Source organism: Phocoena phocoena, chromosome 8 (genome assembly GCF_963924675.1).
Source record: "Phocoena phocoena chromosome 8, mPhoPho1.1, whole genome shotgun sequence".
Classification (NCBI taxonomy): Eukaryota; Metazoa; Chordata; class Mammalia; order Artiodactyla; family Phocoenidae; genus Phocoena; species Phocoena phocoena.
This window is the reverse complement of record NC_089226.1, coordinates 80,436,810-80,460,422: the sequence shown is the minus strand read 5'-3', so window position 1 is coordinate 80,460,422 and position 23,613 is coordinate 80,436,810. Positions and strand designations below refer to the sequence as shown.

Genomic DNA, 23,613 nt, shown 5'->3' with positions numbered 1-23,613 from the left:
ACACCCAGCTCTACCCACCAGCAGTCCCTCACAACAGGAAGCTTGCATAAGCCTCTTAGATAGCCTCATCCACCAGAGGGCAGACAGCAGAAGCAAGAACTATAATCCTGCGGCCTGTGGAATGAAAACCATGTTCACAGAAAGACAGACAAAATGAAAAGGCAGAGGATTGTGTACCAGATGAAGGAACAAGATAAAATCCCAGAAAAACAACTAAATGAAGTGGAGATAGGCAACCTTCCAGAAAAAGAATTCAGAATAATGACAGTGAAGATGATCCAGGACCTCAGAAAAAGAATGGTGGCAAAGATTAAGAAGATGCAAGAAATGTTTAATAAAGAGCTAGAAGCATTAAAGAACAAACACCTAGAAAAATTAAAGAACAAACAAACAGATGAACAATACAATAACTGAAATGAAAAATACACTAGAAGGAATCAATAACAGAATAACTGAGGAAGAAGAACAGTAAATGACCTGCAAGACAGAATGGTAGAATTTACTGCCATGGAACAGAATAAAGAAAAAAGAATGAAAAGGAATGAAGACAGCCTAAGAGACCTCTGGGACAATGTTAAACGCATCAACATTCATATTATAGGGGTCCCAGAAGGAGAAGAGAGAGAGAAAGGACCCAAGAAAATATTTGAAGAGATTACAGTCAAAAACTTCCCTAACATGGGAAAGGAAACAGTGACCCAAGTCCAGGAAGTGCAGAGAGTTCCAGGCAGAATAAACCCAAGGAGAAATATGCTGAGACACATACTAATCAAACTGACAAAAATTAAAGACAAAGAAAAATTGTTAAAAGCAACAAGGGAAAAACAAAAAATAACATACAAGGGAACTTGCATAAAGTTGATAGCTGATTTCTCAGCAGAAACTCTACAACCCAGAAGGAAGTGGCATGACATATTTAAAGTGATGAAAAGGAAGTCCTACAACCAAGAATACTCGACCCAGCAAGAATGTCACTCAGATTCGACAGAGAAATCAAAGCTTTACAGACAAACAAAAGATAAGAGAATTTAGTACCACCAAACCAGCTCTACAACAAATGCTAAAGGAACTTTTCTAAGTGGGAAACACAAGAGAAGAAAAGGACCTGCAAAAACAAACACAACACAATTAAGAAAATGGTAACAGGAACATATATATTGATAATTACCTTGAATGTGAATGAATTAATGCTCCAACCAAAACACACAGGCTCATTGAATGGATACAAAAAAAAAAGACTATACATATGCTGTCTACAAGAGAACCACTTCAGACCTAGGGACACATACAGACTGAAAGTGAGGGGATGGAAAAAGATATTCCATGCAAATGGAAATCAAAAGAAAGCTGGAGTAGCAATACTAATATCAGAAAAAAGAGTCTTTAAAATAAAGAATGTTACAAGAGACAAGGAAGGATACTATGTAATGATCAAGGGATCAATCCAAGAAGAAGATACAAAAATTATAAATATATACGCACCCAACATAGGAGCACCTCAATATATAAGGCAACGGCTAACAGCTATAAAAGAGAAAATCGACAGTAACACAATAATAGTGGGGGACTTTAACACCTCACTTACACCAATGGACAGATGATACAGACAGAAAATTAATAAGGAAACATAAACTTAAATGACAATAGACCAGACAGATTTAACAGACATTTATAGGACATTCCATCTGAAAATAGCACAACATACTTTCTTCTCAAGTGCACATGGAACATTCTGCAGGATAGGTCACATCTTGGGTCACAAATCAAGCCTTGGTAAGTTTAAGAAAACTGAAATCATATCAAGCATCCTTTGCGACTACAACGCTATGAGATTAGAAATAAATTACAGGGGAAAAAATGCAAAAATCACAAACACATGGAGGCTAGACAATAACTAAATAAGAAAGAGATCATTGAAGAAATCAAAGAGGAAATTGAAAAATACCTAGAGACAAATTAAAATGAAAATACAATAATCCAAAACCTATGGGAGGCAGCAAAAGCAGTTCTAAGAGGGAAGTTTATAGCACTTCAAGCTCACCTCAAGAAACAAGAAAAATCTGAAATAAACAATCTAACCTTACACCTAAAGGAACTAGAGAAAGAAGAACAAACAAAACCCAGTTAGTAGAAGGAAAGAAATCATAAAGATCACAGCAGAAATAAATGAAATGGAAACAAAGAAAACAATAGAAAAGATCAATAAAACTAAAAGCTGGTTCTTTGAGAAGATAAACAAAATTGATAAACCATTAGCCACAATCATCAAGAAAAAGAGAAAGAAGACTCAAATCAAAAGAATTAGAAATGAAAAACAAGTTACAATGGACACCGCAGAAATACAAAGCATCATAACAGACTACTACAAGCAACTCTATGCCAATAAAATGGACAACCTGGAAGAAATGGACAAATTCTTAGAAAGGTATAGCCTTCCAAGACTGAAGAAATAGAAAATATGAACAGACCTATCACAAGTAATGAAACTGAAACTATGATTAAAAATCTTCCAGCAAACAGAAGTACAGGACCAGATGGGCTTCACAGGTGAATTCTATCAAACATTTAGAGAAGCGCTAACAACCATCCTTCTCAAACTCTTCCAAAAAATTGCAAAGGAAGTAACACTCCCAAACTCATTCTACGAAGCCACAATCACCCTGATACCAAAACCAGATAAAGATACTACAAAAAAAGAAAATGACAGACCAGTATCATTGATGAAAATAGATGCAAAATTCCTCAACAAAATAGTAGCAAAGAGAATCCAATGAAACATTAAAAGGGTCATACAACATGATCAGGTGGGATTTATCCCAGGAATGCAAGGATTCTTCAATATAAGCAAATCAATCAGTGATACACCATAGTAACAAATTGAAGAATAAAAACTATATGATCATCTCAATAGATGCAGAAAAAGCTTTTGACAAAATTCAACATGCATTTATGATAAAAACTCTCCAGAAAGTGGGCACAGAGGGAACCTACCTCAACATAATAAAGGCCATATGTGACAGACCCACAGCAAACATCATTCTGAATGGTGAAAAACTGAAAGCATTTCCTCTAAGATCAGGAAAAAGACAAGGATGTCCACTCTCACCACTATTATTCAACATAGTTTTGGAAGTCCTAGCCATGGCAATCAGAGAAGAAAAAGAAATTAAAGGAATACAATTGGAAAAGAAGATGTAAAACTGTCACTGTTTGCAGATGACATGATAGTATACACAGAGAATCCTAAAGATGCCATGAGAAAACTACTAGAGCTAATCAATGAATTTGGTAAAGTAGCAGGATGCAAAATTAATGCACAGAAATCTCTTGTATTCCTATATACTAATGATAAAAAATTTGTAAGAGAAATTAAGGAAACAATCCCATTCACCTCTGTAACAAAAAGAATAAAATACCTAGGAATAAACCTACCTAAGGAGGTAAAAGACCTGTACTCAGAAAACTATAATACACTGATGAAAGAAATCAAAGATGACAGAAAGCAATGGAGAGATACCATGTTCTTGGTTTGCAAGAATCAATACTGTGAAAATGACTCTACTACCCAAAGCAATCCACAGACTCAATGCAATACATATCAAATTACCAATGGTATTTTTTACAGAACTAGAACAAAAAATCTTAAAATTTGTATTGAGACATAAAAGACCCCGAATAGCCAAAGCATTCTTGAGGGAAAAAAACATAGCTGGAGGAATTAGACTCCCTGACTTCAGACTATACTACAAAGCTACAGTAATCAAGACAATATGGTACTGGCTCAAAAACAGAAACGTAGATCAAAGGAACAAGATAGAAAGCCCAGAAGTAAACCCACGCACCTATGGTCAACTGATCTATGACAAAGGAGGCAAGGATATACAATGGAGAAAAGACAGTCTCTTCAATAAGTGGTGCTGGGAAAACTGGATAGCTACATGTAAAAGAATGAAATTAGAACACTCCCTACCACCATACACAAAAATAAACTCAAAATGGATTAGAGACCTAAATGTAAGACCAGGCACTATAAAACTCTTAGAGGAAAACATAGGAAGAACACTCTTTGACATAAATCACAGCAAGATCTTTTTTGATCCACCTCCAAGAGTAATGGAAATAAAAACAAAAATAAACAAATGGGACCTAATGAAACTTCAAAGCTTTTGGACAGCAAAGGAAACTATAAACAATATGAAAAGACAACCCTAAGAATGGGAGAAAATATTTGCTAATGAATCAATGGACAAAGGATTAATCTCCAAAATATATAAACAGCTCATGCAGCTCAATATTAAAAAAAAACAAACAACCCAATCCAAAAATGGGCAGACCTAAATAGACATTTCTCCAAAGAAGACATACAGATGGCCAAGAGTCACATGAAAATCTACTCAACATCACTAATTATTAGAGAAATGCAAATCCAAACTACAATGAGGTATCACCTCACACCAGTTAGAATGGGCATCATCAGAAAATCTACAAACAACAAATGCTGGAGAGGGTGTGGAGAAAAGGGAACCCTCTTTGCACTGTTGGTGGGAATGTAACTTGACACGGCCACGATGGAGAACAGTATGGAGGTTCCTTAAAAAACTAAAAATAGAATTACCATATGACCCAGCAATCCCATTACTGGGCATATACCCAGAGAAAACCATAATTCAAAAAGACACATGCACCCCAATGTTCACTGCAGCACTATTTACAATAGTGCCAACTCATGGAAGCAATCTAAATGCCCACTGACAGTCGAATGGATAAAGAAGATGTGGTACATATATGCAATGGAATATTACTCAGCCATACAAAGGAACGAAATTGGGTCATTTGTAGAGACATGGATGGACCTAGAGACTGTCATTCAGAGTGAAATAAGTCAGAAAGAGAAAAACAAATATCGTATATTAACACATATATGTGGAATCTAGAAAAGTGGTACAGATGAACTGGTTTGCAAGGCAGAAATAGAGACATATATGTAGAGAACAAATGTATGGACACCAAGGCGGAAAGGGAGGGGGTGGGGTGGTGTTGGGATGAATTGGGAGATTGGATTGACATATATACACTAATATGTATAAAATAGATAAATAATAATGACCTGTTGTATAAAAAATAAATAAATTAAGTTAAAAAAGAAAGAAATAAGTTTACTTATGAAATGTCATTGCTAAGTTAGTTGGCATGAAGTTACCATACCAATACACACACTATATAACAGATTGAATTGAAGAAATTTAAAATGACAGAAGAATAAGTGTACTATCATAGGCAGTAGCAATGACAACTATGACTCACTGGCAAGCCATCCAAATTCAGCTGTAGGCTTGACCATACCGTTCTCCACTAGAGTGATAATTGAACTCTGACATATTCATTTATTCCTTAATTATGGCAACGTTAATACAAAGAATGCTCTTTGGGGAAGATGGAGGAAGCAACATATAGGTTATTAAAACAGAAAAGGGATGGCAAACTAGTCTGATTAGCTTCATCAGGAAAAAGTTTATGTTCCACTAAAATTTGATAGCAATGCCCATTTCTTAATGAATGTTTTATTTTTTTATTTCAAAGGTTTCTCTCTGAATTAACAAAATTTTGCTGGGAAAAGATAGTGATTTCAAACACAAGTTGAGGCATGAGCCATCAATGCTACTGTGGAAAGATACACCTTATATTCACCAATGCAGAAAAAGATGATTATTCTTTCTAAAACCCACATAACCTCTAAGGGAAGAACAGCTTGGAATGAAGCAACCAGCCTATCACAGATCACACTACTTGGCTGTGGACAGAAATTCCAGGGTAGAAGACCACACTCAGGGTTCTAACTAGTGCACTTATTTGATCTCTGGATCACCCTAGTTCTGGATAGAGAAGAGAATAAAATGCTTACCAGTGTATTTACACTTTAAAATTCAGAGAACTTTCCAAATATCATCTCATTTATTGGTCATAGCAGTTACTAGTTATCCCTCTTTTCCAGATGAAAAAATAAGGATCAGAGAAGATAAGTGACTTATTTAAGTTCACAAAGCAAATAAATCGCAGAACCAGAAATAGAACTTCAGGATTTTTGGTTCCATGTCTTGGGGAGTCTCACCTATTCCTCACACTGCTTTAACTGATACTGAGGACTTTGATGCTTAGGTCTCCCACTCTTAACACCTAACAACTTACAATTTGTTTTCCTGAATTTTTATTTTACTCTGGCTGAGAACATATACATCTTTTTATTGAGTTATTTGTTCAACAGGCATTCATTAAGCTCTGGCCATGTACCCAGTACATGAGTCAGAATAAAGGTTACATAAAAGTTTTAGTCAGGGAATAATGTCTATACATTTAATCAACAAGAATCAGATATATCTAAGAAGCTTCCTCCTGTTGCCTTTTTCCCATTGAAAAATTGATAGTATAAGCCTTCTGTCACTGATAATCAATGGATTAATTATCTATTTTGTGAATTTGAATCTAAATCCCAATGACCTGAAAAGTGATCAGTATACTTCTTTGATTTTTGCATAAGCTTGGAAACTGCAAGTGAATTTCAATATTCATTTAAGTAAAATATAATTAGTAGGGTTATGTTTGCTAAATAACAATGATCATCATCATAAGTATTATTCACTTCCATTTCAAGATGAGAAAGATAAGGTCTAGAACTGTTCAAGTTTACACAGAAAGCAAGCTGTAGAACCAGGACTTGAACTAAGATCTTCACATTAAACTAGATTTAATATAATAGTTAAGATTATTATTTTTTCAAGTTTATCACATACATTTATTTTGATCTAGGATGAATTCTAAATCATTTTGAAAATCATAAACAATTAAATGAAGTCTTCCATTTCACCTACTGAATTTAATATTAAATGACTTTTTTTTTCCTTGATGTATCCAGAGAATTGAAAGAGAAATGGAATACAGAATAGCTCTAATGAAATATGAACAGCTTATTAAGGAAAATAATCAGAATTTGTTATTCAAAGGGATATCCAGAACCAATACCATTTTTAAGCCTCCACAAATCAGATATATATTAATTCTGCAAAATCTAAAACCACAGCCATTTTGTCAAAATTAAGTGCATAAATTTCTTTCCTGAGGAGCTTGAGTATTTTTATATGTACCATTTCCCATCTTTAAAGATTCTTATTAGTAAAAATATTTTATCAGAGTATTAGTTTTCTTCAGAGTATCCCAAAATTATAAGGGAGGGCAATGTGTGTTTTCTAATTTACCTGAGTACTTTAGTGTTAATGTTGTTAGACCATTTTGGTATGGGAGAGTCACTGTTTCCATTTCAACATAAAATGCACATAAAAATTTTTGAGACATATTAAATTCTTTATTCAAACTAAGCTTCAAAATCTGGTGTGTATTTTGCATATATGGCACCTCTCAATTTAGAGCAACCACATTTCAAGAGCTCCACAGACACAAGTGCCTAGTGGCAATTGTACTGGACAGTATAGATATAGAGGAAAAGATAAATAGTAAACAAGCAACAAGAACAGCATAAATGCTGTGACAGGCTAATACAGTGCTATGGGAGCAAAAAGAAGAGAATCTCAACTAATTTGTGTAGGACTGGAAAAAACTTCTAAAGGAAGTGACATTTCAACTAATCTCAAAAGGAAGAGCTGACATTAGCCACAGGAAAGGGTAGGTGTAGGGAACTTTAGTGAAGGGAACACTATATACAACACTGTATATGTGTTATTTATATGAAAATTCCTGGCTAGGAGTTCTGAATAGTGCATATAATCAGTGAAGTCCTCCAGGTTGTTTTTGGAATTACCTTACAAATTGCTGACTGGTAATTTACAAAGAAAGTCATGGTAGTTGTAGTTGTAAGTGTTCTATTCCATCCTAGAGCCCCAAACCTGTCTTCTGGAGCTCCCATGATCTGGAAGAATACTAGAACTGTAGTTATTTGTGCTAGCAAAAGGCACTAGGCTTTAGATTTTATACATACAGCTTAATCACTTTAATTATTATATAATTCCACTAAGTATACTGTGATTACAAGTGTGGTGGTCTTTCTTGTTCTGATAGATGATTAGCTTTTTGAAAGCAAAGGAAGTGATTTATATTTTTGTCCATACGTGGCTTTTACTATGTGTCAGGAACAGTGGCCTATTTCCCAAAGTGCTTGATAATATTGAACATGTTTAGTATGAATTTATTAAGAACCAGAGAAGACATTCAAATATAATCACTGCATATTATAGCCTGCTAAAATACATGTTTGTTAAATAAAGATATTGCTTAGGAACTGTATGGGGTTGAACAGTGTCTCCCATAGTTCATGTCCACCGGAAACCAGTGAGTGTGACTTTATTTAGAAATAGGAAATTTGCAGATATAATCAAATTAAGATGAGTATATACTGGATTAGGGTGGGCCCTATATCAATCATGACTAGTGTCCTTATAATAAGGGAAATGTGGACACAAAGACAGATGAACAGGGAGAACACCATGTGACGATGGAGGCAGAGACTTAGTGATACATCTACAAGCCAAGGATACCAAGGACTGCTGGCAACCACCAGAAGCTAGGAATAGTCAAGGAAGCTCTTCCCCCAGAGCCCTGCTGATACCTTGGTTTGGGACTTCTAGCCCCTAGAACTGTGGAAGAATAACTTTCTGTTGTTTTAAGCCACCTAGAATGTGGTACTTTGTTACAGCAGTACTATGGAACTAATATAGAAACCTTCTTGGGCCCTCCATTGCTTCCCATATTTCCTTATGAAGCAGCTCTCTTAAGAGACTTCTATTTAATGTACTTGACAGATTAATCCCTTTCTCTACTAAACAAATTGTATTCTACTATCTATAATTCCATATAGTCGTGCTCCCACCAAAAGAACTGTATGCCTACAGCCCAGAGCACTTATATTGTCAATACATAGTTCAATGAAATATCACATGAACTGGTGAAATATGAATGCAAAAGGAAAGACAGCTGCTGTTTCCATGAATACTAAGTTGGAGACTTTGGAAACTCTTTCCTTATAAAGGTGAGTCACATAAATATGCAATCAAATTAGATGTGGGTGAGGTAATTATTAAGACAAAAATAATGAAAATCTAGAAAATATGCTCATTCAGATTACTTTGTAAGTATCTTTAAATTCTTACTTCATTTTAATAAAAATAAAATTAGAGCTTATAGAATATATGCCATGGCATCATCAAAAAATCTACAAACAATAAATGCTGGAGAGAGTGTGGAGAAAAGGGAACACTCTTGCACTGTTGGTGGAAATGTAAATTGATACAGCCACTATGGAGAACAGTATGGAGGTTCCTTAAAAAACTAAATATAGAACTACCATACGACCCAGCAATCCCACTACTGGGCATACACCCTGAGAAAACCATAATTCGAAAAGAGTCATGTATCACAATGGTCATTGCAGCTCTATTTACAATAGCCAGGACATTTAAGCAACCTAAGTGTCCATCAACAGATAAATGGATAAAGAAAATGTGACACATATATACAATGGAATATTACTCAGCAATAAAAAGGAACGAAATTGAGTTATTTGTAGTGAGGTGGATGGACCTAGAGTCTGTCAAACAGAGTGAAGTAAGTCAGAAAGAGAAAGACAAATACCATATGCTAACACATATATATGGAATCTAAAAAAAAAAATGTCATGAAGAACCTAGGGGTAAGACAGGAATAAAGACACAGACCTACTAGAGAATGGACTTGAGGATATGGGGAGGGGGAAGGGTGAGCTGTGAGAAAGTGAGAGAGTGGCATGGACATATGTAAAATAGATAGCTAGGGGGAAGCAGCTGCATAGCACAGGGAGATCAGCTCAGTGCTTTGTGACCACCTAGAGGGGTGGGATAGGGAGGGTGGGAGGGAGGGAGAGGCAAGAGGGAAGAGATATGGGATCATATGTATATGTATAACTGATTCACTTTGTTATAAAGCAGAAGCTAACACACCACTATAAAGCAATTATACTCCAATACAGATGTTAAAAATAAAATGAGTGTTTCTACTATAAGTACAAGTTTATTACCCCATGTTTTTATTCCATCACTTATTAGCCTGTAAGTTTCATGAACACAAAGGCTCTATCTGATTTGCTCCCCATTCTACCTTTAGTACTTGGTAAAATGCCTGGTATATAGCAGCCTCTTCCAAGATATTTTGTGAATAAATAAGCACAAAATGGAAAACCATTCTTTTCTGTTTTTCCCTTCTCCAAAGAATTATATTATCATCAATAAAGTTGTATTAAAATGGGCTGCTTTGAGCCTTAAAAATGGATTCATTATAGAGAACTCAATTTTTTAATGGCATTTACAAAAATTGGGTTTTATCTACATTTACATGAAAATTCTCATTTTTAGTATATCATTTTTCATAGCCCTAATATGCATTTCACATCATAATCCTTCTGAAAATACTTATGTACCTATTCTACATCTTCAAATAATTTCTATCTAATACCACAGTGTTATTTCCCCAAGTTTATAGATTAGGGTTCTGAGACAGAAAAGTTAGCTTAATTTCTTAAAGGCAGATTCCTAATAATGCCTCAAACTCATGAACTTCCAAATTCTAGATTAGCATTGAAATTGCCACTGTACTCTTGAGGAAATTGCTCACCCTTCCTGAGCCTTAGTTTCTTCAGTTATCAGATGAGGCTTTTTGACTTCATGATCTCTAGGATGTCCTCTACCCCAAGTCCTCATTTTCAGCACAGAAAATTCTGGATTTTCTTATCAATTAAAAAAAAAAAGTGACTTCTCACTGCTCTTCTTTCCAAAATGGGAGACAGAGAATATAGCTAGTTAAAGAATGACAGAAAGGATAAGGTGGAGACGTGTTAGTGAGTATGGAGTAGGAAGAAAGCAAGGGACAGAAGACAGGGTGAATGTGATGTCAGCCTGCTAGGATAAACGTTTTGGGGAAGAAAATCATGGAATATTTTATGCTCACATAACCTGCAAGGTTTTACTCGTACCTTCCTACAGGAATATCAGTGGTAAGTTGGAAGGGCTTTGAGGCCTTGAGGTATGCAGCTTAAAAAATTAAAGACTTGGTCAACTCTTAATAACTAAATAGAATACAGTTTTATTAAATTGTTATAAAATAGTTGCTACATGACCTCTAAATCTCAATCTGAGTGAATTTATAATTAAGTCTTATTCCTTAAACTATGTATGATAATAAGATAGAGGCAACTAATATTACATTCCTTTTACAAGCTATACAAATATTCCTTTTTTCTACATCTTTAGCTACTTAAAGTAACTTAATAGGAACTACTAAAAAAAATCTTATTACATTTGGTAAATAAAAATGATGTAGAGTTTCAGATGGTCCAACAAGATGAAGAATTTACCACTGGAATTCTGTTAAATAACTTCAGGAGTTATATTTTTGCCTTGAAAACTTTCATCATGGAACACAGCTGTGAAACAACTTTGGCTTCAGACAGAAAGGCTATAATAAAGCACCTCCTAGCTATACTTAGGTTCAAGAGGTTTATGGTGGTGAACAGCAGAAAAGATGAAATGTTTCAATAAGCCCCTCAGGCTGATTTAGTTAGCATTCACAAAGTGGAATAACCTATACATCACATACCCTTTGTTAGCTGGTTGTTTAGAATAGATGTATGAGTCACTGGATTTTATTTTAGCAGTTGGGCAATGCAATTCTCCTTTTGCCCAAAATATTAAAATGCAGAAATGTGAAACTAAGAGAGGTAATGTCATATCTTATACAGGATGCTTATCAACCACTGTAATGGATAGAGAAATTCTTCTGCTCTTGTCATTCCATGTTTTACCTTGGTAGGCACAAATGATAAATCACCTCATGCACAAAAATTTTCTATTATTAAACTAATCAGCAAACTACAGTATATTTTTAAAAATTGTGTGGGGGAGAGGTGTTGGAGGGGGGAAGCTTGCAAATCCAAAGAAAGGTGGCATAAGAGAAGGATAGGCAAGATTCTATCCTGCATGATTTCAAGTACAAATGAATCTCTCTGGGAGTTTGGGGGAATTCATATATATATATATATACACATAGATGTGTGTGTGTGTGTGTATGTATGTGTATATATATATATATATATTTTTTTTTTTTTTTTTTTTTTTCTTCTCTCAGACACAGTTCAGAATTAATGAGGGTACCTGCAACGATGCTGGCAAGCTGCTGGGTTCTGGTGATGGGGTAGATGCTGCGTGCCTGAACGATTGCTGAAGCGATTTTCTTGGCGTGCTTCTCCTCCCCGTATGTTCTCAGGATGGATGCAAGTGCCTGTTGATCTAAAGCGTTCACAACATCAGCTGCGGTGGGCATGTCAGGGTACCTATGCAGAAGAAGAGCCAATTACTTCACTGACGTCAGTTTTCATGGACAAGAGGTGAAACTTCAGAGTACTGAGACATAAAGTCAGGCATACACACATAGTCTAAGAGGTCTTATGAGGTTTTTAAAGTCACAGACTGAAATCTTACACAAATGAAATAGATTTTCCATTTTAAATACCCATGATTATGGCAAGTGGGACTGTATGTGACATTCATTAAGGTCAAGGGCAGCAGAAAGTTAAAATGCTTTACTAGCCTTTAACTCAGAAAGAAGTAATTATGGCTTATGAAGATTTCTCCTTAGAAGTCAGGAAGATGGCAGAAGAGTAACACACGGAGATTACCTTCCCCCCCACAGATACACCAGAAATACATCTACACGTGCAACAACTCCTACAGAACACCTACTGAACGTGGGCAGAAGACCTCAGACCTCCCAAAAGGCAAGAAAGTCCCCACGTACCTGGGTAGGGCAAAAGAAAAAACAATAAACAGAGACAAAAGAATAGGTACGGGACCTACACCAGTGGAGGGAGCTGTTAAGGAGGAAAGGTTTCCACACACTAGGAAGCCCCTTCGCAGGCGGAGACTGCGGGTGGCGGAGGGGGGAAGCTTTGGAGCCGCGGAGGGGAGCACAGAATCAGGGGTGCGGAAGGCAAGTGGAGAGATTCCCGCACAGAGGATCGATGCCGACGGGCACTCACCAGCCCGAGAGGCTTTTCTGCTGACCCGCCGGGGCGGGCGGGGCTGGGAGCTGAGGCTCGGGCTTCGGTTGGAGCACAGGGAGAGGACTCGGGTTGGCGGCATGAACACAGCCTGCAGGGGGTTAGTGCACCACAGCTAGCCGGGAGGGAATCCGGGAGAAAGTCTGGATCTGCCAAAGAGGCAAGAGACTTTTTCTTCCCTCTTGGTTTCCTGGTGCGCGAGGAGAGGAGATTAAGAGCGCTGCTTAAAGGAGCTCCAGAGACGGGTGCGAGCTGCAGCTAACAGCGCGGACCCCAAAGACGGGCATGAGACGCTAAGACCGCTGCTGCTGCCACCAAGAAGCCTGTGTGCGAGCACAGGTCACTATCCACACCCCACTTCTGGGGAGCCTGTGCAGCCCGCCACTGCCAGGGCCCCGTGATCCAGGGACAACTTCCCCGGGAGAACGCACGAGGCTGGTGCAACGTCACGCTGGCCTCTGCCACCGCAGGCTCGCACCGCACTCCGTGCCCCTCGTTTCCCCCAGCCTGAGCGAGCCAGAGTGCCCGAAGCAGCTGCTCCTTTAAACCCGTCCTGTCTGAGCAAAGAACAGACGCCCTCCAGCGACCTACATGCAGAGGCGGGGCCAAATCCGAAGCTGAGCCCCGGGAGCTGTGAGAACAAAGAAGAGAAAGGGAAATCTCTCCCAGCAGCCTCAGAAGCAGCGGATTAAAGCTCCACAATCAACTTGATGTACCCTGCATCTGTGGAATACATGAATAGACAACGAATCATCCCAAATTGAGGAGGTGGACTTTGAGAGCAAGATTTATTATTTTTTCCCCTTTTCCTCTTCTGGTGAGTGTGTATGTGTATGCTTCTGTGTGAGATTTTGTCTGTATAGCTTAGCTTCCACCATTTGTCCTAGGGTTCTATCCGTCCGTTTTCTTTTTCTTTAAAAAATTTTTTTTTCTTAATAATTATTTTTTATTTTAATAACTTTATTTTATCTTCTTTCTTTCTTTCTTTCCTTCCTTCCCTCCTCCCTCCCTCCCGCCTTTCTTTCTTCCTTCCTTCCTTCCTTCCTTCCTTTCTACTTTTTCTCCCTTTTATTCGGAGCCGTGTGGATGAAATGCTCTTAGTGCTGCAGCCAGGAGTCAGTGCTGTGCCTCTCAGGTGGGAAAGCCAACTTCAGGACACTGGTCCACAAGAGACCTCCCAGCTCCACATAATAATCAAACGGTCAAAATCTCCCGGAGATCTCCATCTCAACACCAGCACCCAGCTTAACTCAACGAGCAGCAAGCTACAGTGCTGGACACCCTATGCCAACAACTAGCAAGAAAGGAACACAACCCCACCCATTAGCAGAGAGGCTGCTTAAAATCATAATAAGTCCACAGACACCCCAAAACACACCACCAGACGTGGACCTGCCCAACAGAAAGACAAGATCTAGCCTCATCCACCAAAACACAGGCACTAGTCCCCTCCACCAGGAAGCCTACACAACCCACTGAAGCAACTTTAGCTACTGGGGACAGACACCAAAAACAACGTGAGCTACGAACCTGCAACCTGCAAAACGGAGGCCTCAAACACAGTAAGATAAGCAAAATGAGAAGACAGAAAAACACACAGCAGAGGAAGGAGCAAGATAAAAACCCACCAGACCTAACAAATGAAGAGGAAATAGGGAGTCTACCTGAAAAAGAATTTAGAATAATGATAGTAAAGATGATCCAAAATCTTGGAAACAGAATAGACAGAATGTAAGAAACATTTAACAAGGACCTAGAAGAACTAAAGATGAAACAAGCAATGATGAACAACACAATAAATGAAATTAAAAATACTCCAGATGGGATCAATAGCAGAATAACTGAGGCAGAAGAATGTATAAGTGACCTGGAAGATAAAATAGTGGAAATAACTACTGCAGAGCAGAATAAAGAAAAAAGAATGAAAAGAACTGAGGACACTCTCAGAGACCGCTGGGACAACACTAAACACATCAACATTGGAATTATAGGGGTTCCAGAAGAAGAAGAGAAAAAGAAAAGGACTGAGAAAATATTTGAAGAGATTATAGTTGAAAACTTCCCTAATATGGGAAAGGAAATAGTTAATCAAGTCCAGGAAGCGCAGAGAGTCCCATACAGGATAAATCCAAGGAAAATATGCCAAGACACATATTAATCAAACTGTCAAAAATTAAATACAAAGAAAACATATTAAAAGCAGCAAGGGAAAAACAACAAATAACACACAAGGGAACCCCCATAAGGTTAACAGCTGATCTTTCAGCAGAAACTCTGCAAGCCAGAAAGGACCGGCAGGACATATTTAACGTGATGAAGGAGAAAAACCTGCAACCAAGATTACTCTACCCAGCAAGGATCTCATTTAGATTTGATGGAGAAATTAAAATCTTTACAGACAAGCAAAAGCTGAGAGAGTTCAGCACCATCAAACCAGCTTTACAACAAATGCTAAAGGAACTTCTCTAGGCAAGAAACACAAGAGAAGGAAAAGACCTACAATAACGAACAGAAAACAATTAAGAAAATGGGAATAGGAACATACATATTGATAATTACCTTAAATGTAAATGGACTAAATGCTCCCACCAAAAGAAACAGATTGGCTGAATGGATACAAAAATAAGACCCATATATATGCTGTCTACAGGAGACCCATTTCAGACCTAGAGACACATACAGACTGAAAGTAAGGGGATGGAAAAAGATATTCCATGCAAATGGAAACCAAAAGAAAGCTGGAGTAGCAATTCTCATATCAGACAAAATAGACTTTAAAATAAAGACTATTGGAAGAGACAAAGAAGGACACTGCATAATGATCAAGGGATCGATCCAGGAAGAAGATATGACAATTGTAAATATTTATGCACCCAACATAGGAGCACCTCAATATATAAGGCAAATACTAACAGCCATAAAAGGGGAAATTGACAGTAACACATTCATAGTAGGGGACTTTAACACCTGACTTTCACCAATGGACAGGTCATCCAAAATGAAAATAAATAAGGACACACAAGCTTTAAATGATACATTAAACAAGATGAACTTAATTGATATTTATAGGACATTCCATCCAAAAGCAACAGAATACACATTTTTCACAAGTGCTCATGGAACATTCTCCAGGATAGATCATATCCTGGGTCACACATCAAGCCTTGGTAAATGTAAGAAAATTGAAATTTTGTCAAGTATCTTTTACAACCACAACGCTATGAGACTAGATATCAATTACAGGAAAAGATCTGTAAAAAATACAAACACATGGAGGCTAAACAATACACTACTTAATAACGAAGTGATCACTGAAGAAATCAAACAGGAAATAAAAAAAATACCTAGAAACAAATGAAAGTGGAGACACGACGACCCAAAACCTATGGGATGCAGCAAAAGCAGTTCTAAGAGGGAAGTTTATAGCAATACAATCCTACCTTAAGAAATAGGAAACATCTCGAATAAACAAACTAACCTTGCACCTAAAGCAATTAGAGAAAGAAGAACCAAAAAACCCCAAAGTTAGCAGAAGGAAAGAAATCATAAAAATCAGATCAGAAATAAATGAAAAAGAAATGAAGGAAATGATAGCAAAGATCAATAAAACTAAAAGGTGGTTCTTTGAGAAGATAAACAAAATTGATAAACCATTAGCCAGACCCATCAAGAAAAAAAGGGAGAAGACTCAAATCAATAGAATTAGAAATGAAAAAGAAGTAACAACTGACACTGCAGAAATACAAAAGATCATGAGAGATTACTACAAGCAACAATATGCCAAAAAAATGGAAAACCGGGAAGAAATGGACAAATTCTTAGAAATGCACAACCTGCCAAGACTGAATCACGAAGAAATAGAAAATATGAACAGACTAATCACAAGCACTGAAATTGAAACTGTGATTTAAAATCTTCCAACAAACAAAAGCCCAGGACCAGATGGCTTCACAGGCGAATTCTATCAAACATTTAGAGAAGAGCTAACACCTATCCTTTTCAAATTCTTCCAAAATATAGCAGGGGGAGGAACACTCCCAAACTCATTCTACGAGGCCACCATCACTCTGATATCAAAACCAGACAAGGATGTCACAAAGAAAGAAAACTACAGGCCAATATCACTGATGAACATAGATGCAAAAATCCTCAACAAAATACAAGCAAACAGAATCCAACAGCACATTAAAAGGATCATACACCATGATCAAGTGGGGTTTAGTCCAGGAATGCAAGGATTCTTGAATATATGCAAATCAATTAACATGATACACCATATTAACAAATTGAAGGAAAAAAACCATATGATCATCTCAATAGATGCAGAGAAAGCTTTCGACAAAATTCAACACCCATTTATGATAAAAACCTTGCAGAAACTAGGCATAGAGGGAACTTTCCTCAACATAATAAAGGCCACATATGACAAACCCACAGCCAACATCATCCTCAATGGTGAAAAACTGAAAGCATTTCCACTAAGATCAGGAACAAGACAAGGTTGCCCACTCTCACCACTCTTATTCAACATAGTTTTGGAAGTTTTAGCCACAGCAATCAGAGAAGAAAAGGAAATAAAAGGAATACAAATCGGAAAAGAAGAAGTAAAGCTGTCACTGTTTGCAGATGACATGATACTATACATAGAGAATCCTAAAGATGCTACCAGAAAACTACTAGAGCTAATCTATGAATTTGGTAAAGTAGCAGGATACAAAATTAATGCACAGAAATGTCTCACATTCCTATACAATAATGATGAAAAATCTGAAAGTGAAATCAAGAAAACACTCCCATTTAGCACTGCAACAAAAAGAATAAAATATCTAGGAATAAACCTACCTAAGAAGACAAAAGAGCTGTATGCAGAAAACTATAAGACAGTGATGAAAGAAATTAAAGATGATACCAACCGATGGAGAGATATACCATGTTCTTGAATTGGAAGAAGCAACAGTGTGAAAATGACTCTACCATCCAAAGCAATCTACAGACTTAGTGCAATCCCTATCAAACTACCACTGGCATTTTTCACAGAACTAGAACAAAAAATTTCACAATTTGTATGGAAACACAAAAGACCCCGAATAGCCAAAGCAATCTTGAGAAAGAAAAACGGAGCTGGAGGAATCAGGCTACCTGACTTCAGACTATACTACAAAGCTACAGTCATCAAGACAGTATGGTACTGACACAAAAAGAGAAAAATAGATCAATGGAACAGGATAGAAAGCCCAGAGATAAACCCATGCACATATGGTCACCTTATCGTTCATAAAGGAGGCAGGAAGTGGAGAAAGGACAGCCTCTTCAATAAGTGGTGCTGGGAAAACTGGACAGGTACATGTAAAAGTATGAGATTAGATCATTCCCTAACACCATACACAAAAATAAGCTCAAAATGGATTAAAGACCTAAATGTAAGGCCAGAAACTATCAAACTCTTAGAGGAAAACATAGGCAGAACACTCTATGACATAAATCACAGCAAGATCCTTTTTGACCCACCTCCTAGAGGAATGGAAATAAAACCAAAAATAAACAAATGGGACCTAATAAAACTTAAAAGGTTTTGCACAGCAAAGGAAACCATAAAAAAGACCAAAAGACTACCCTCAGAATGGGAGAAAATATTTGCAAATGAAGCAACTGACAAAGGATTAATCTCCAAAATTTGTAAGCAGCTCATGCAGCTCAATAACAAAAAAACAAACAACCCAATCCAAAAATGGGCAGAAGACCTAAATAGACATTTCTCCAAAGTATATATACAGACTTCCAACAAACACATGAAAGAATGCTCAACATCATTAATCATTAGAGAAATGCAAATCAAAACTACAGTGAGATATCATCTTACACCAGTCAGAATGGCCATCATCAAAAAATCTAGAAACAATAAATGCTGGAGAGGGTGTGGAGAAAAGGGAACACTCTTGCACTGCTGATGGGAATGTCAATTGGTACAGCCACTATGGAGAATAGTATGGAGGTTCCTTTAAAAACTACAAGTAGAACTACCATATGACCCAGCAATCCCACTACTGGGTCTATACCTTGAGAAAACCATAATTCAAAAAGAGTCATATACCGAAATGTTCATTGCAGCTCTATTTACAATAGCCTGGAGATGGAAACAACTTAAGTGTCCACCATCGGATGAATGGATAAAGAAGATGTGGCACATATATACAATGGAATATTACTCAGCCATAAAAAGAAACGAAATTGAGCTATTTGTAATGAGGTGGATGGACCCAGAGTCTGTCATACAGAGTGAAGTAAGTCAGAAAGAGAAAGACAAATACCGTATCCTAACATATATATATGGAATTTAAGAAAAAACCAATGTCATGAAGAACCTAGGGGTAGGACAGGAATAAAGACACAGACGTACTAGAGAATGGACTTGAGGATATGGGGAGGGGGAATGGTAAGCTATGACAAAGCGAGAGAGTTGCATGGACATATATACACTACCAAAAATAGATAGCTAGTGGGAAGCAGCCGCGTAGCACAGGGATATCAGCTCGGTGCTTTGTGACCACCTATAGTGGAGGGATAGGGAAGGTGGGAGGGAGGGAGAGGCAAGAGGGAAGAGATATGGGAACATATGTATATGTATAACTGATTCACTTTGTTATAAAGCAGAAACTAACACACCATTGTAAAGCAATTACACTCCAGTAAAGATGTAAAAGAAAAAAAAAAAAAAGATTTGTCCTAAACTAAAATAATGGAAAATGTTTTGGATTTCGTTTGTTCAAATTTAAATTACTGCTTGATTTTTTTTTTTTTCAGTATAGAAGATACAAGGCTTACTGACTGATACTTAAATGAGCCTAGATCTCAGGAACTTAACTAAATGTGATACTGTAAAGTAAGCAACTATTTATATGAGGGTATAAATTGAATTTAGAAAGTCTAAAAAGGAAGATACTGCTGGTCAGTTTCCCTTACAAAAACTAGAACCTTAATAGTAATAACATATATTATTTCAAGTTGTTAACAATATGGGCTTATACACCCATGACAAAAGTCACCATGGGGTAAAATCTGGTAATTAACAAACAATATTAAACAGGCCTAGATGGTAATTTCAGGTGGAGGAGACAAAGCAATACCAACCTCTGGTCAAATAGAATAAATTATAGTAACAGGAAATGGCATTCACTTTGTCAGGCCATTCCATTTTACCTTAATTTAGGGAAATGCGTCAAGGAATTTTAAGTGATGAGCTAACTGAGATCTTAATTATTAGAAAGATAGCTTTGCTAATAGTACAGTTCTCTCTCCTGTAGTTAATATGTTGGATTGATTGTTGGTACCATACTGTACTGACTTTAAGTAACAAGGATATGGTAGCTCTAAGACCTGACCATCAATCAGAGTGGTGTTGCCAAGGAATACCTGAATCCATCCTTAAAAATACTACATTGCACCTTGTTAACATGTCTAGTACCACCAGGAAAATAATTTTGTTGTTGTCCTTGGCTTGTCCCCTATATCGCCATGACCTCCATATCTCTCTCTTGCTCGCTCTCTCTCTCTCTCTCCCCTTGTGTGTGTGTGTGTGTGTGTGTGTGTGTGTGTGTGTGTGTGTAACCTTGTTTTCTAGATCCTGTGATTCTTTCTTTTTCTTTTTGGCTGCCATGGTACTCCCAGATCAATGAACTTCCTATAAGGTAGCCTATTTCCATCTCAACAGGCTTTGCTCCTTCAATAACAGCTTTAAGGATGAAGATTTGGTCTACAGAGTCAGATCAACCTCGATCAGAATCATAGCCTTGCTACTCATATTGTGTAAGCTTTTGAACCTATTGGAGCCTCAATTTCTAACCTGTAAGTAACAATGCTTACCTCACAGAATTGTTGAGAGAATTAAGGGTCCACACAATTATAAACTAGATAGTGTAATGCCTGGAACAGAGAAACTCAATGAATGTCACTGTCCTTTAGATCTTGTCCATTCCTAGATTTGCCAAACATCATTCTTGGTCTAACTGAAAAATCCCTGTTAGATCTTACCTAGCTGTTAATTCAACTGCCCAAACCACCAATCATCAGAATGAAACTTGTTAGTGATGGTAAATTCAGACTCATAGAATATATGTACAGTTCTACCAGGACAATTCTAAGATTAGTATGGATGTACTCAGCAGTTTTTTTTTTTAATACCTTTCTACTTTTAAGTAAAATTAAAAAAGCATTTTGCTCAAATACAGTTCAGTGGATAATAGGCATAATTTTATTTTACTCATGTTCACATAGAATAGTAGTGTACTGGGTTAGCCAAAAAGTTCCTTAGGTTTTTAAATAAAAATAAAAGACATTTTTCATTTTCACCAAGAATGTTATTGAAGAACGTATTCACCATTTTGTTCCACTACCTTCTGCCATTTTTCTTCATAATTCCATCTTCCCAAAACTTTTTAAATGAGTTTATTTATTTGTTTATTTATTTATTTATTTATTTGTGGTACGTGGGCCTCTCACTGTTGTGGCCTCTCCCGTTGCGGAGCACAGGCTCTGGACGCGCAGGCTCAGCAGCCATGGCTCATGGGCCCAGCTGCTCCGCAGCATGTGGGATCCTCCTGGACCAGGGCACGAACCCGTGTCCCCTGCATCGGCAAGCGGACTCTCAACCACTGTGCTAGCAGGGAACCCCCCCCTCCCAAAACTTTATCTTTTTGAGCAAAGAACTGTTCCAGGTGCCTTTTACAGTCTTCCAGGGAGTTGAATTTTTTTCCCTTAAGAGAATTTTGTAAAGACTGAAATAAATGGAAATCTGAAGGGTCAATGTCTGGTGAATACGGCAGATGAATCAGAACTTCCCAGCCAAGCTGTAACAGTTTTTGCCTGGTCATCAAAGAAACATGTGGTCTTGCGTTATCCTGCTGAAAGATTATGCATTTTCTGTTGACTAATTCTGAACACTTTCCGTCAAGTGCTGCTTTCAGTTGGTCTAATTGGGAGCGGTACTTGTTGGAATTAATCGTTTGGTTTTCTGGAAGGAGCTCATAATAAGGGCTCCCTTCCAATCCCACCATATATCACCTTTGAATGAAGACCAGCGTTTGGTGTGGTTGGTGGTGGTTCATTTCACTTGCCCCACAATCTCTTCCATTCCACATTATTGTACAGTATCCACTTTTCATCATCTGTCACAATTTGCTTTAAGAATGGAAGTTTTCGTTAGTTTCAGTAGAGAATCGCATGCTGAAATACGGTCTAGAAGGTTGTTTTTCGCTAACTTATGTGGAACACAAACATCAAAGCGATTAACATAACCAAGCTGGTGCAAATGATTTTTAACGCTTGATTTGGGTATTTTGAGTATGTCGGCTATCTCCTGCGTGGTATAACATTGACTGTTCTCAACTAATGTCTCAATTTGATTGCTATCGTCTTCAACTGGTCTACCTGACCACGGAGCATTGTCCACGAGCAATCTCCAGCACAAAACTTCACAAACCACTTTTGACACGTTTGATCAGTCACAGCACCATACACTGCACTAATCTTTTTTTTGCATTTCAATTGTGTTTTTACCTTTCTTGAAATAATAAAGCATAATATGCTGAAAATGGTTTTTTCCTTCCATCTTCAATATTAAATGGCTACACAAAAATTCACCAATTTTGATAAGTTTTTTTTTAATGCATGGTAATTTGACAGCTGTCACAATACAATCTAACAAAATTGTTTCAAATGAAGTGAAAGACAACTAAGGGCTACTAGAGCCATCTTACAGAAGAAAATGAACAAACTTTTTTGGCCAACCCAAGTTTCCATAGGGCTACAAGGCAAAAGGGACAATGCTCTGGAAAACTGATAGGCTGTTAGGAGGCTTCAGAATACACATTCAAATAGTGAAGAAGCCAACATACAAAATCTGCCCCTCCAAATTAAAAGTTAAGAGATCTTGTCAGTTCTCCAGAGATCACCAACTTACAAATGACTAAACTCAGGAGATAAAGAAAATATTAACATAATTTATTGCATAAATATTACCATAATTTATGACAATTCATTATTACCTTCTAGTGAAGAATACAACTGACAAAAGAGCTAGACCTGCAAGTCCTTGAAGCTGGGAACTTCTTTCTGCTATATGAAAACTTATTATGATCTGAAAGCTATTGTTGAACTTGGGGTAGTACAGAATTAACTATTCTGTAAGATTCCAGTGTTAAATGGCAACAGGTTAAGAAAGCCTCTTGCACCCATCTTCATCACAGGGAAATATCAGCTTCCAGGATCTGACTGGCCAAATTTATTGGCTTGGACTCCCTCTTCCCATAATACCACTTAGATTAGCATTAAACATATTTGCATCTCCAACTTTCCCTTGTCTATGAATTCATGTGAACCAACTCCTCCTTTCTGAATGCCATGAACTTTCTTCAGATATGTTAACATCTCTGATTAGTTTACAGCCTATGCTATCTACCTGGAAGCCATCCAGCTTTTCAAGACACATTTGCTCAATACTATTATTATCCATTACATATTGACTTAGA

General features: G+C 37.2%; 1 protein-coding gene across 2 annotated transcripts in view; it reads right to left on the bottom strand.

Annotated features, from left to right (window-relative positions):
* METTL15 (methyltransferase 15, mitochondrial 12S rRNA N4-cytidine) overlaps window positions 1-23,613 on the bottom strand; it is a 195,703-nt gene that overhangs the window by 28,823 nt on the left and 143,267 nt on the right. Inside the window, exon 5 of one of the 2 annotated variants that reach the window (XM_065882712.1) lies at window positions 12,186-12,364. In XM_065882712.1, coding sequence (XP_065738784.1) covers window positions 12,186-12,364 — 179 coding nt within the window. The remainder of the gene's footprint in view (window positions 1-12,185; window positions 12,365-23,613) is intronic. The other variant, XM_065882713.1, reaches the window with a different exon arrangement.